Genomic DNA, 16,003 nt, shown 5'->3' with positions numbered 1-16,003 from the left:
GGTCAGTTTTGGCTCGAGCACAGTATAATAAAGAGTCCTGTCTGTGAATTTTGAAAAATCCTTTCTTAGTGCTCCTCTACACCTTATAAGGAACCTACGTGCCAAATTTGGAATCTCTAGAACCAGCGGTTTCGGCCGTGCGTTGATATGTCAGTCAGTCAGTCAGTTTCTTCTTTTATATATTTAGATATATTTTCTATAAAAAACACTGAAGTGTCGGAAGCTTTTACCCGGACCCCTATGTGAGTCATCCTTTATAGTTTTAACTATCAAAACGACTGACAAGCGGTATTTTGGTCAATATTTTATAAATTCCTCTGTTGTATACATATATGTTAAAACAGTTTTTTAAAGTCCAAACACCTACGAATCTGCCAGCATAGCTGAAACTACAGTAAACACTTATTTCAAGTCCAACGCTTAACTCACAACTTTCTTCATAGAAGTTTTGTCCACACTAGCGACGTCATGAGTGACGTCACGAGCGACGTCACGGGTGACGTCACGAGCGACGTCACGGGTGACGTCACGCGTCCGCAGCTAACTGATGACGTGAACGTCGACGTCGTCCGACGTCGCGATGAATGACGTAGTTGTTGTCGTCATGGTAGCCCTTCGCTAGGACCTGTGGAGAAAATTGGGTTTAGAATAGGACAAAGTTTTACCGCCAGAGTGCAGCACGATGACATACAGTTAACACACAAAAAAAAATATTAACTTCTATACAGTATGTAAACTAACGAAAACCATTTACTGTAACCCGTAAATGTCCAGGTGATACTGAGAAACTTTTACTATGGGATCAACCCCGAAATCACGAAAATATCTTCTGACAGTTTCATAGGTAGTTTTATTTTATAGTAAGTATTTCCTATGGGAGAGTAAATTTTTATTTCGCGTTTTGGGTGTTGGTCCCATAGTAAAAGTTTCTCAGTATCACCTGGACATTTACGGGTTACAGTAAATGGTTTTCGTTAGTTTACATACTGTATACTATGCCTTAAACAGTCGCTTGAAACGTTTTTTTACATACATACAATAATCACGCCTGTATCCCATAAAGGGGTAGGCAGAGCACATGAACTACTACTAAGTTTCAGTGCCACTCTTGGCAAAAAGGGGTTGAAAGAAATCCAAATTGTGACATTGCAGTGACAGGTTACCAGCCTCTCGCCTACGCCACAATTTAACCCATATCCCACAGTCGACTTCTACGACACCCACGGGAAGAAAGGGGGTGGTGAAATTCTTAACCCGTCACCACACGTTTTTTTTATGATATTGATTTGTATCAAGACAGTTAAGTACTTTACAGAGGGCTTCACGTATGACGTGTTGCTTCCCAGTCACACTTCGTGCGTTTTCATATTATCCGATTCGATATCGGAAGGATTTCAAAGGCAAAAATCAAAGATGACAGCTTAAATGTATGGGATATCGGTCCGACATCCGATATCGCATCGGATAATGTGAAAACGCATTTACAGTACGAATTTACAAGTGCGACAAAGGGGCAACACGCTTAAAAATTTCTCGGCAGGCCCTAATTAATGTGCAAGTGGCGCCCTCTGAGCAAAGTTTTGCGTAAAATTACATTTGGAACTAACCTACAAGTTTGGAGGACGGTGTTCTCCCTGTGGTCTTTAAGAAGTTTGTGGCGAGTCTAACTAATTTGACTCCCTTAAGATTTCAAATATAAAAGCCTATTTCTCAGTGTCTTCTATCTTCTTAGTTCTTCTATAGTATACAAATTCTACTTGTATACAAATATATACTGAATAAAATAGAATAGAATAGAATGCATTTATTCGTTAACACACACACACACACACACACGCACACACACAAACGTTACAAATAAGAAGACATAAACAAGAAGGAGGTGCTACGAAATGGTCTACTCTCAGCATATTGCTGGCGACTTCCAGCGATGTTCTTCCGATCAGACCATCCGATGCAACAATCATGACAGGTAACAAAAATTATAGGAAACTTACATTATAGAAATTTACAGAAGCATTTTGCTTGTAGCAAGTAACATTATATGAAAAAAAAAAACACAAATTATATTACAGGCTTTTAAACTCAAAAATTGTTCAATGCAATTCTTTTCCAGGGAATTTTGTATCACCTACGACTAACGCCGTGTCTTGCGTGGGCGACGGTCGCGCGACCGTCGCCGTCGCGTCTCATACTTCCATATCGATAAGGTTTGATTTCGTATACGTCGCATCGCCGTCGCGCGACCATCGCGCGACCGTCGCCCACGCAAGCCACGGCGTAACCAGCGCGGCAATCCGCTTCGTAGCATTCGTATCGTAGCGGTAGCGCTACAATTTGGAACCGCGCGCATATGAGTTGCCGCGCGGCGCATGCCAGGACGAGCCCAGCGAGGCAAATGGGTTTGAAGCTACTTACTTCTGCTATTAGACTTACATCCCTGCAGATGGTTAAGGTCTACGGACTAAAAGTGTTGGTAAGTAATCTAATCCATACTAATATTATAAATGGGAAAGTATGTGTGTCTGTTTGTTTGTCCGTTTTTCACGGCAAAACGGAGTGATGAATTGACGTGATTTTTTAATGAAAATTGACTATTTGTCTCCTTCTAACGCGAGCGAAGCCGCGGGAAAAAGCTAGTGATAGACATTTTGTCACAGGTCACACGTTAGTTAGGTACAAGTTTCCAATGGGTCGGCAACGCGCATGTGACACCCCTTGAGTTGCAGGCGTCCATAGGTTACGGTGACCGCTTTCAGGCGGACCATATACCAGTTTGCCACCGACGTGGTATAAAAAAAAGGTACAGTAGGTATTTCTTTACATTGAAGATTGTCAATGTCCTTTGAAAGCCAGTAGTTAGTTCTTTAAAGCTTAGTTTCAAAGTTTCCTCACCTATGCCTCTGCGCCTCTGTGGGTCGCAATCGCAGTTCCAACGCCACTTGGCTAACCAGGGCGGCAACGAGCGCGCTCGCCAGCGCGACAATTTGGAATCGCGCGCAGATGAGATGCCGCGCGGCGCATGCTAGGGCGAGCCCGGCGTGGCGCGCCGCGAGGGTCAACGACCAGGGCCCGCGCCAGCCTGGACCGCCGATGCAGATGCCCGACTGGTGAAGAAAATACCAGGTTTATTTTACTGAATCGATTCGCACAAAAATTAGGCCACTCTAGAACCCTGTCTTATTGACACCGTGCATTTTTGGCCATAGAAGCCACTTTTGGCGTTGACTGTGAAAAGGTTCTAGAGTGACCTAGGATTCAAATTGGTTGACTGTACCTATCAGTGGCGGCTGGTGAAAATTTCTGCTCGGCAACATTGAGTAAAAAGAAACGTACCTTAAGAGGATACGATACCGAAGCACGAATTCAAATTTGAGATTTTTAGGTATTTATCGCCGTCGCGCTGACGGGGGTGGAACCCACAGAGAGGCCCTGTGTGCGTGCGCTTGGCGCACGCACACACCCGCGTCCGCCGCCGGCGCGAGTACTTACTCGCGCTCAAGCGCTCTCTATATTTGTCTAGTTTCGGACTTTTGATGCATAATGTTTTGGACTCCGTGAAGATATTAAGTGTACTGATTTGACTAAAATGCAAATTTGTAATGTTTTAAGGAATGGTAGAAACAATTCCTTATCTTATACATAATGTGATTATCTTAAAAGATGATTTCTTTTAAGATAGTCACATTGTTAGCGAAATAAAGTTATTCGGTATGTAAAAAGCTAAAACCTTTTCGATTTCAAAGAGAAGCCATATTATAGGAGTAATAGGTACGTACAATCAACCAATTAATCTGAATCCTAGGTCATAGGCCAATCTAGACCCTTTCACAGTAAAAGTAAAACTGACTTCTGTAGCAAATAAAGGACGGTGTCAATACGACAGGGTTCTAGAGTGGCCTAGGATTCTACATAATTGGTTGACAGTATCTACCTACCAAAAATGTATGTGAATCTTATTCTTTTTTTTTGCACATGTTTGACAGAAGTGACAGCGTAGGAAAATTTAACTAGGTAACGATTTGGTACCTATTATACTTACCAGACACCGGATTATGTTCCAAGGTAACTAGAACTTTTTAGCAGAATTCTAACAAAAAATCTGCCAAACAAAATCTTATTGCATATGAAGCATAAGGACCTTTTTCAGATGGAAAGCTACATATGCATCTTATATTTCTAATTTTCTAGGGTTGTGTATACATATTACCTACCTAGCATTAGAAATACAAGGCTTAGCACAGAAAGACCAACCATAAAAATGCTTAACTAATTTGCCAGCTAAATTTAAACCTAGGTATCGGTACTTAAACGTATAGATACTTTTGATATTTTTATTATTTAAAACTTATTTATACTTACATATCAGCATTTCTGTTACCATAGAATTAAAACGTATATAACACTCATTTCATCTACCAACTATCTGTAATCTACATACAAATAAGGCCTGGTTAAAAGTCTCGAAATATTATATGTACATTTTATAATTAGATAAGTGTAAATGGGTCAAAAAATTGGGTCCATGTGCAATTGTGCATTAAGTAGGTACACTTTTCCCAAATTGCTGCATGTATGAAAACTATGAAATAAGGCCCATCAGTAACTTAACAAAAAATAAGGTATTTCTTACATACCGAATTAAGCGTAATTGTGTCGCTTAACTTCAAACCTGGATAAATCCATTCTGCTACAAGGTTAATATATTTTTTTTATATATTCAATCTTAAAGCAGAATGGATTTAAGTACCCAAGTTTGAAACTAAACGACACAATTGACAGTATGTATCTAGGAGATATTTTCTTTACAAAATCGTATTATTCAAGAGCGCTAAGATAAACGCACGTCGAAATAAAGTAAAATTGACAATATTTACCGATGAGATTGTGCTCTGTGTGTAATGGTAAACATTAATAATATGAAAAGTAATTGTTTCAGTCAGAGCATCTTCACTCGTCAATTTCGTCTTACTCTTTAGTTGTGAAACATGGGTGACAAAGGACGGTCGCCGGAAGGAAAAGAACAAAAATATATGGATACCTATATATATTATAATATTTATCCCGTAGAACAGCAGGTTACTTCAAAGTACTTTAATTAACTACCTAATTTTAATGTTGTCTTCGGTTCCCGTCGTCGTTCGTCGAATCCCGGTAAGGGTATTTATTTGTGTGATGAGCACAGATATTTGTTCCTGAGTCATGGAGGTTTTCTATGTATATAAGTATGTATTTATCTATTTAAGTATGGTTTTGTATTTATCTATGGGATATGGGTTAAATTGTGGCGTAGGCGAGAGGCTGGCAACCTGTCACTGCAATGTCACAGTTTCGTTTTCTTTCAACCCCTTATTTGCCAAGAGTGGCACTGAAGCTTTAGTAGTTTCATGTGTTCTGCCTACCCCTTTCTGGGATACAGGCGTGATTGTATGTATGTATGTTATCTATTTAAGTATGTATTATTTATTTATTTATTAGTAAAAACATGTTTACATGACATTACAGTAAAACCAATGCGTCACGAAACTTAGATAACAAAAAAGAAAAAAAAAAGAACATGAAAAAAAAAACAAACAATAAAGTTTAAAACTAAACAATTTATTTTGGCGATGACGTAACAGCGTGGCTCCGTTGCGTCGTTTGCCCCGGTGTAGGATTCGGCAAGTTGCCCCGGAATCGCCGAAAAACCACACCTTTCGGCCAGAAGTCTGCGCTCGCGATGGTGTCCTGCGCTATATCGTCGCCTAGCACCCATAGTACAAGCTTTGCTTAGTTTGGGGCTAAGTTGATCTGTGTAAGGTGTCCCCAATATTTATTTAATTATTTAATTACTTACCATAATCATAATGTAATAAAATGTGCATTTTTTCGTGGTTACCAACATGCATACCAACCATAAAAATGCTTAACTAATTTGCCAGCTAAATTTAAACCTAGGCTATTTAAACGTATAGATACTTTATATACTTTTATTATTTAGATCTTATTTATACTTTTCGGCAAAGCATTTTTGCTACCGCAGAATTAAAACGTTGATAATACTCATTTCATCTACCTACTAAGGGCATATGTAATGTCAATGCAAACAAGGCCCGGCTATTAAATTTCGAAATGTTATGTACATTTTATAACTTGATAAGTGTAAATGGTTCAAAAATTTCGTGCAGTAAGTAAAAAAGTAAAAAGTAAGTATTATTAAACAGAAAAACTATGGGTCTTATTTGATGCAGGTATGAAATAAGGCCCATGCCGCCCATGTGTCCACATGTTCACAACCTTCGATACCCAAGAAGTAGCGCTGCGGAAATAGAGATGGATCGGATATAATCTTCAAAGATGAGCTATCAACAGCGCCAGTATTTGAGTGGTGGCCTCAGAGTGGAAGGCGACCCCGCAAACGCCCAGTACTTATGATACACAATAGGTACACATAAACACAATACATTATAATATTTATTGCCCCGTAGGACAGCAGGCTACCCCACACTACTTTAATTAAGTACCTAATGTTGTCCCTTTAAACTTAATATGAAATAAAGTCTGCCTATCTTGACCACATTGACCTTGACGCATTGCTTGTTAAGACTTGAACCCCTCTAATTTAGAGTACCATATCCTAAATGCATAGTCCTGAATAAATGTGTTTTAGACGACAGACCGACTTATCACAAAAATTGATGATTGAATTCATGGACACAATGTTTACACAAAGTTATAAAACTTAAGAAGCGAGCGATGGGCCTTATTTAGAGAACTATTTAGGGCATTTTTTGATTCTATGTCTGCGAAGAAAATATACAAAACGGCATGATTGATAAAACTTAGAAGAAATATAAGCACTGGGCCTTATTAAGGGCAGGTACTGGTACCAACCTGAACAAACTATGTATTACTAAATAAGGCCCATCGTTTTTTTAAATATTTTAAAACATGACTCAAATTATTAATATTGTGTCTGTTTTTATTGTGTGTAAATAAGTACATATAATATGACTAATATAACTACTTACCTAATTGGTGTTCGGCAGAATAGTAATAAATAAACAATGATGACCGAATACCAAATTTTCGGCAAAATGGCTGAAAAGACCGAATACCAAATAGTTGCCTAATATTCGTGGAATCTATCGTAAAATACAGCATAAGGCTTGCAACAGGCAGTCTTAAAAATTCATAATCTTAAAAAATTGCAAGCCTAACTTTATAATTGTTACTAGTAAACCAATGACGAGAAAAGTTATGCATGTATAAAATAAACCTATACCTGTATGCAATTGTTACGTACCTATACTTATAAAAATATGGACTTAGTATTTCCACAGAATATATAATACAGATTCAAACTTTCACGATTTTTACACATATTTAAAATTGCAAACGGGACTTAATCGCGTATTTACTATGTTTTAAACACTAAGTACACTAACCTCCGATGTTTCAAGGACGGCATTGTCCCCGTGGTATCGGAGCAGACTGGTCTTTTTTGGACCACCAATTTTAAATATGAACATATAATAGTACGTATTTCTAACTAAAAAGTTCGTCAAACACGGTATGTCGATATTTCGACGTAGTATATCGATAACTTTTCACATCACTAGATTATCGACATTAGATATCGAGTATTTCCCATCATTTTATTTCAGTGTACGTATATAAAAACTTAGCCCCGCCCCTAAATTTGGTGCGATAGGGACAACTGCAGCTCAGGCGCGAAATCCCGCGTAAAAACTGCAAAAATCGAGGTTCCGCTCTCGACTGTTTCCTCCTCCAAAACTAAACCAATCGTTACGAAATTTGGAAATCAGAATGACAAGGAAATTATCTGTGTCGGACCGTTTCGTTTTTTTGGATAATTGATCTCAGTTTTGAATACCACGCCTTTCTTTCTGGCAAATTCAATTAAGCCGTTTTGGCCAACTTTGAGAGGCTCTAATTCCTTTTAAAACAAAAATATCAAAAAAAGCAAAACGGTCCGACACAGATATTGATAATAAAAGTCTGTGTTGAAAAAACCATTGATCTAGCTTCAAAAACCAGAGAGGAAACAGGCGAGAGCGTTTGTATGGAGAAATGAGGGGTATCGTAGCGTCTTAACATTAGATACTTTATTATAGTAATCAATTTTAGGCAAGCCGTTGGGAATTGGCTGGTATGGACCAGCCGCTGCTGGTACCTATACAAGGGCTTACCTGTAGAACATCCCACAACGCAGCACAGGCGCCCCACGCCGCAGCGGCCACGGCAGGCAATGCCAGATCAGTCCTGGCTGCTCTCCACCTTACAAAACAAAAATTCATAAGAATCCATATCGTGTAATTCACTTAAAATCGGAAGCCTTTACAATAGGACCGGATGTTTAATACTAATAACCTATAAGCACCTTAATGCCCATCCTCACAGACGCTATACCACTTGTGAAGTAAGCTGTTTGTACCTTAACAACGCCAGCATTAGCGAGGCATGCGCCGCGGCGCCTCCCGCGGCTAGCGCGCCTCATCTGCCTCGCGCGGTTGCCATGCTTAGCGTCGCGGCTGCCAAAGCTTGGAGGCAGCCTCCGCCGCAGTGAGCACGCCATGCATGCGTTCTACCGATGACTTGACATTAGTGATTAGGCTGTTTGTACCTTAACAGTGCGAGCATCAGCGAGGCATGTGCTGCGGCGCCTCCCGCGGCTAACGCACCTCGCCTGCCTCGCGCGGCCGCCATGCTTAGCGTCGCGGCTGCGAGGGCTTGGAGGCAACCAGCGCCGCAGAGCGCACGCCACGCGCAGGTCCAACCGCCGACGCAGACGCCATACCACTGTGAAAGTAGACGCTAATTAAATATATATTATCAAACATTTTTATCGTCTACTAGAGTTTCCTTTAAATACTGTCATATTTACGAATACGTAGATTTCTGGATTCATTTATTGTACAATAATGAACGCTGAAGCTTGCTAAGTATTGCTGTCTCGCACGGTCGTCATGCTTTGCGTGGCGCCATAGACTCCAAGGTCAGACTCCAAGAACAGCATTTTGAGAATATCATAGCTTAATGTAAGATGTATAAATAAATCCCACAATCGACCGCATCGGGCGGTAACGCAGGTGCCGATGTGGGACCATGTATTACACGCTAAGGCTAATGGCGACTAAAGACGAGAGAATACCATCTACATTATCTACACTGAACAGATCTTACCTTAATATAAGACGTATAAATAAATCCCTGTTGTAGTCCAATGAACAACCCCATAGGGAAGCTAAGCAGCGCCCTCGGGTCTCGCACAATAGACCTCGCATCAGGCGGTGGCGCTGGTGCCGATGTGGCGCCATACACGCCAAGGCCGATGGCGACTAACGCGAGGAGCGCCCAGACGGCGACTAGTGCCCGGCGACCGTCGGAGGTGAGAGTGGTCCCGGAGAGGGATTGGACGTCGGGGCAGCCCGCTGCTCCGCAGGTTTGCTCCTTGAGGAAAAAAAAGAAGCTTTAGGAAATCTGTCAAAGCTGCTTAGAGCTGCAGGATAATTGATGACAGGATGATGAAAGAACAGGGTGATACTTCTAGACAGTCAGATATGTTCTTTTAATCTTGAACTTGGTCTAGAACTCTACAACTGTAGGTATTTATCACATGTTTAGAAGTAGAAGATACTTTCAAAAATATTGTGTCTACCGATGCGAGAGTTAATTGGGAAAACTAAAACCTATAGCCTAAAACACTCTTTCGCAGGTTCCTGAGTGAACTGAGCCTATTCAGTTTAAAATTATCACAACCTATGAAACTAGCAGCATTCTTTATTCATACCTCATAATCTTCATCCGGAAAATACGAGTCATCAGGCGGCGGCCACCCCGGCACCGTCGCGTTCGTTGGCACCGCCGTGAACAGCGCCGGCGACATGTCTTCAGGCCAAATCAGGAGCGCTCCTCCCAGCAGCAGCGATCCAAACACCAGCCCTAGATCCTGCGCCGCTCGAAGCGCCCTCAACGCTCTTCTCAAAGCTATCTTCCGTCTGCACTCATCGCCTGCCGCCTGAGCTAACGTAGTCGCCGACGCACACAGCGCAAGCGACATCGGAGACAACGCGAATCCACAAGCACCATAAAGAGGAAGTAACACAGACAACGGAGTAGCAGCCGTATGAGCTGTCAACAAAACGCACACTAGAACGTGTGCTACTGTAATGACTACTCTAGTCCCAGTCTTTTGAAGAATTAGAGGGGAAAACGGTGCTACTAAAGCTGCCACAGTATGCATGATTGCAAGTGGCATAGCTCCTGCTTCTGCGCCAGCGAAGGCAGTAAATGGTAGAAGGGCGGTGGCGCAAAGGCCACTGGCTACACAGAGTAGTGTGAATCGTTGGACGACGGGTTTTGGTATCTTCGGGGGCTGGCGGGCGATGAGACGGCGGACCGAGGCAGCGCCGACGGAGGACGCCACGGAGTCTCGGCGGCGGGACGACGTGGGGATGGTCGGCGTTCTCGAAGATTTCGGCTTCTTCCAAAGCCATTCTTTCTTGTATATTGTGCTCACGGGAACCTGTTGAAAGAAATAAAGTCTTTTTTTTTAAATTAAAAATGGGCTTATTCTTGACCACAGACTAGCCAAAGGCAAAGACGTGGCCTACGATGGAGTAAGCTCGCCCAGAAGATGCCTGTTCACTCTTGATTTGAAGACATTTTACTAAAATATTATTGAGGAAAACTAGACGTCTACGATAAAGAGACACAAAAAAAATGTTAAACACTAACACGGGTTTAGTTATAAAATCGAAAACTGTGTCAAATCATATATTTGGAGTTAATCAGGCCATAGAGGCTTGGCTTGAATGATCGCTGCCACAATTGTTCCGATAAAATAAAGGAATGTTTGAGGAATCCACCAATCTTACAATATTATAATCTCGGTAGATGCGAGTAAACATGGGTTAGGTTGTTGTTTGTTTACTCCAAAATGACCTACCAGTATCGTATGCGTCAAAAGCAGCCATCATTCTTCACCATTATTTTTTAGACCACCGTGGCAGCGATCATTCAAGCCAAGCCTCTGCCTGATGAAGTCCAAATATATGATACGATAAACTGTATGATCTTTTGAGTCTACGGTGTGAAGTCAGAACCGTGAGGTTTCATGTGACGTTTTACCTGTCTGATGGCAAGGTGTCTGTGTGGGTCGGAGACGGTGCGGGCTGCAGTGCGCACGGATGCTGGCCGCGACCGCTCCGTCAAGTCTGGCAGGCTGTCATGCGAGCGCTACACTACAACAAGGGCACCTCACCTGTTTGATGGCATGGTGTCTGTGCGGGTCAGAGACGGTGCGGGCTGCAGTGCGCACGGACGCTGGCCGCGACCGCTCCGTCAAGTCTGGCAGGCTGTCATGCGAGCGCTACACTACAACAAGGGCACCTCACCTGTTTGATGGCATGGTGTCTGTGCGGGTCAGAGACGGTGCGGGCTGCAGTGCGCACGGACGCTGGCCGCGACCGCTCCGTCAAGTCTGGCAGGCTGTCATGCGAGCGCTACACTACAACAAGGGCACCTCACCTGTTTGATGGCATGGTGTCTGTGCGGGTCAGAGACGGTGCGGGCTGCAGTGCGCACGGACGCTGGCCGCGACCGCTCCGTCAAGTCTGGCAGGCTGTCATGCGAGCGCTACACTACAACAAGGGCACCTCACCTGTTTGATGGCATGGTGTCTGTGCGGGTCAGAGACGGTGCGGGCTGCAGTGCGCACGGACGCTGGCCGCGACCGCTCCGTCAAGTCTGGCAGGCTGTCATGCGAGCGCTACACTACAACAAGGGCACCTCACCTGTTTGATGGCATGGTGTCTGTGCGGGTCAGAGACGGTGCGGGCTGCAGTGCGCACGGACGCTGGCCGCGACCGCTCCGTCAAGTCTGGCAGGCTGTCATGCGAGCGCTACACTACAACAAGGGCACCTCACCTGTTTGATGGCATGGTGTCTGTGCGGGTCAGAGACGGTGCGGGCTGCAGTGCGCACGGACGCTGGCCGCGACCGCTCCGTCAAGTCTGGCAGGCTGTCATGCGAGCGCTACACTACAACAAGGGCACCTCACCTGTTTGATGGCATGGTGTCTGTGCGGGTCAGAGACGGTGCGGGCTGCAGTGCGCACGGACGCTGGCCGTGACCGCTCCGTCAAGTCTGGCAGGCTGCCCATGCGAGCGCTTACACTACCTCATCTGCAACAAAGTATCCACTTTGAGTGTTGTTTTGGGACTACACCTTTTTGTATGGTTTTAGATTGTTTTCGTTTATAATCATTGTCAGATACTCTAACTTTAAGGTTTTCTAAGGTTAGCTGGAAGAGATCTGGAGCTGGTATAGGAAAAAGATGTCTGCGAGGGGTTTATTTATCAGTTTATCTACTTTCACTGCAGTATCACTTACTATCAGAACAAAAACCGCTAGCGATCTTATTACTGACAGTGATGTATACACACGAAACGACGCATAAATCAAATTCCTTGACCGTATACACTGATTCTCGCATGAATACATCCTAATACTCATCCCAGATAAGAAAGCTCTTTCATCACTTCAAACCCTTACTTTATATCCGTCATAACTTCTGCCCTTTGATATAAAAACGTGACCTTAAATATTTACGCATAATTTAATGCGTTTCTAAAACATGGTATCCCTAACGAATACGCTCAAAGATAAAATCCGTCAAGCGAACAAGCCACCCGTGAAGATAGGATTCCACGAGTCGTTTGAAATCTTAGTGAGTACCTATTCTATAGAGATTGCGATGAAGAATACGCTTATTAAAAGGAATTTCATACACTGAATGGCCGTTTTCATCATTATATTGATATCTTGATCGTACATTCATTGACCAGCGTCATTTTTTGCACGGCAAAAAATGTTGCGAGTGATAGAGATTGGAGCATGCGGATTGTACAAAATTCCAGTTGTAAAGCGTCCTTTATTTGATAAATAATTATACTTACCTTCATATCCTTATTCCCGTAAGGGGTAGACAGAGCCATCCTTAGCAATTAAGGGGTTGAAAGAAATAGAAATTGTGTATGCCATTGCAGTGACCCTACTTGTGGGATGCTAGCATCTAGATTTCCAAATCTAGATTTGAATAGAGTAGAATATTTAATAATTATAAGGACATTCTTACACAGATTGACTGAGGCCCACGATTAGCTCAAGAAGGCTTGTGTTGTGGGTACTCAGACAACGATATATATATAATATATAAATACTTATATACATAGAAAACATCCATGACTCAGGGACAAATATCTGTGCTTATAACACAAATAAATGCCCTTACCGGGATTCAATAATGTGAAGCGCTGGTGGCATAGCGGTAAGAGCGTGCGACTTTCGATCCGGAGGTCGCAGGTTTGAACCACGGCTCGTAGCAACGAGTTTTTCGGAACTTATATGCGAAATGTCATTTGATACTTGCCAGTCGCTTTTCGGTGAAGGAAAACATCGTGAAGATACCGGACTAATTCCAAAGTGCCTACGCCAAATCTTGGAATTAGTTGTCAGAGCGGAGCCCAGGCTCCCATGAGCCGTGGCAAATGCCGGGATAACGCAAGGAGGATTGTAGCCGCCGTGCAGGATCAGGAGCCGACGACTTATAAAAACTTCAATATAAGTAGACTATATTATATTTCAAATAGGTGCTGGTTTACAAAGGGTGACTTGACTAAAACGGTTAAGTATGGAAGTGGTGTTTAAGGTAGCGAAGATTATGAAAGAGTCCATTGCAATATTTGAGCTGTTAAAAAGGTTAGCTAAGTTTCGGTGCTCTCATTGGCCGCGATACATCATAGGTGGTACGCTCCTATTCGCTGTTTATGAATCTTTACGGAAATAGCCGAGCGATAAGTAAGCTCTATACAAATAAAAGGTTGCGTTCGCAACAAGGATGATGAGAATATTTAATAATATAAGCAGAGAAAAAGCTATTACCATTGTCATAGCTACTGTTTCCAGTTATTATTACTTCTGTAATATGGCGAATTAGCAGTAACCGTGTTTAGCAGTAACAAAATGGTTTATTGCGACATAACGCATATTGCTTGGTCAGCGACAAACCAAACGTATATATAGACATAACATAATACTAATTAAATGATTCTTTACTGGTTCACGCTTTACCTGCTACTCATGTCTATCATTTTACTATATACATACTTAAATAGATAAATACATACTTATATACATAGAAAACATCCATGACTCAGGAACAAATATCTGTGCTCATCACACAAATAAATGCCCTTACCGGGATTCGAACCCAGGACCGCGGCTTAGCAGGCAGGGTCACTACCGACTGAGCCAGACCGGTCGTCAAATCTGATTAATTTTATCTGTGTTTCCAGCTAAGTTTTTTTAATTTCGTCGCAGTGCGTATGTTCTGTCTCTCACAGACACGCGCGTGGCAACTGAGCATTTCTTTTTTTTTTGCCACTTTTATTAAGTGTGATATTAAAATAAAAAAAAATGCTATTTCTACTCAGAATTACTAGCCTTTTCAATCCTAGTAGTTAAAAAAATGTCCCATACGATTTTTTCTTATTTTGTTACCATTTTCCGTACATGTTGTATGGGGTAACAAAAGAGGAAAGTAACAAAAATGTATGGAAATTCTGGGACACTTTTTGTCTCCCAGTGAGATTGAAAGTACTCGTGATTCTGAGTACAATTGACCTAAAATTCCCTAAAACAATAAAAAAAAAAATTATTGGCAAAAAAAAAGAAATGCTCAACTATACAATACTTGCTTTCTGCTTTCAAAAGATTTATCTTTATTTTATGCTGAAAAGGCAAATAACTCTTGGTTACATAATAAATAGGGGCACGCGGGTATAATAGCTATCGGACTGGCGTTTTACCTTTTCAGGGTTTTATGTTTGTTTTCGATGTACAGTATGTAAATTAACGAAAATCGTTTTGTTTGAGTCGATGGCTGAGATACGCGCCATACTCGTGAACGGGTGCTGTTTGTGAAGACCGGTCTGTTTCAGCTAACAGGGGCTATAACTATTATATTCTAACATTAATTTTGATTACATTGAGGCACTCTGTTCGGTCCTTGTTTGTTTATTTTCTTTCTGACTCTTGGAGACCATATACATCTCCAAGGAAAAAAGTAGATTAAGTATAATCTAAAATTTTTTTTTCTTTAGTTGAGACATCAGGAGTCTTTTAAAACTCTAAAGTTATTTTAGTTATCTTTTATTTGTATCAGTTCGTTTTTTTTTATCTTCATCATGTATAATTTTTCTTTTTTTTCTCACATCTTACTAATCATAGTAGCTTTGTATAATTTATTGAAATGAATTTCCATAGAGTAGGTACCTTGTCAGTTAATATTTTTTTTTATGAATACTTTTGCTGATTAAATCGTATCTCGTTTTTTTAATGCATGTTAATTATAAGATGTAATGTTTTGAAAAGAAGTGGCCCGCCGAGTTTCTTGCCGGTCCCATAGTGGATACCCCCCTCCAACTGAGGGGGGACTGAAATCTTCTCGAGGCTGAGGCGTAGGGTTAGAGCCGGCGTAGTTTTATTTGACGTTCATAAGCGCATTGTAATATGCCTACTTGGAAAATAAATATTTCATTTCATTTCATTTTTCACACCCGTCAATGTTTAAGTTAATTCAATACTAAGAAACTTTTAACCGAGAGCGTGAAATAAAAAGTACTAAACCATAGAAAAGGAGGCCAAGATCCTCTTTGGACCGCAATTCCACTTTAGAATATTTCAACTTGATTTCAACATTCGATCAACAAAATGTACGAAACAGTCAGTTTTTTCATGATTTCGATTATAGTTCCATAGTAAAAGTACTGGTTAGAGTATATTAAGTAAAATGACATTCTGTATAGGTACCACTAGCCAGTACCTACCAAAACTTAAAACTCGAATCCCATACTACTGAGCAATGATTATTGAATCCCAAAAAAAATGCTTTCTTCATTTTTCTTAAATAAATTCCGCAGAAGCGTGCTGACATAAC

General features: G+C 41.6%; 1 protein-coding gene across 1 annotated transcript; it reads right to left on the bottom strand.

Annotated features, from left to right (window-relative positions):
* Nucleotides 1-234: 234 nt before the first annotated feature.
* On the bottom strand, nucleotides 235-12,166 carry LOC125236720. Its single transcript, XM_048143640.1, has 8 exons — nucleotides 12,065-12,166; nucleotides 11,267-11,374; nucleotides 9,794-10,528; nucleotides 9,187-9,453; nucleotides 8,627-8,802; nucleotides 8,193-8,280; nucleotides 2,896-3,107; nucleotides 235-625 (listed from the first exon to the last, which is right to left on the bottom strand). The coding sequence occupies exons 1-8, from the start codon at nucleotides 12,164-12,166 to the stop codon at nucleotides 619-621; spliced, it is 1,695 nt and encodes a 564-aa protein (XP_047999597.1). The 3' UTR covers nucleotides 235-618.
* Between the last annotated feature and the right edge of the window lie 3,837 nt (nucleotides 12,167-16,003).

The sequence above is a fragment of the Leguminivora glycinivorella genome, chromosome 19 (assembly GCF_023078275.1).
Source record: "Leguminivora glycinivorella isolate SPB_JAAS2020 chromosome 19, LegGlyc_1.1, whole genome shotgun sequence".
Lineage (NCBI taxonomy): Eukaryota > Metazoa > Arthropoda > Insecta > Lepidoptera > Tortricidae > Leguminivora > Leguminivora glycinivorella.
Note: the sequence above shows the minus strand (reverse complement) of the source record. Positions and strands in the feature narration are given on the sequence as shown.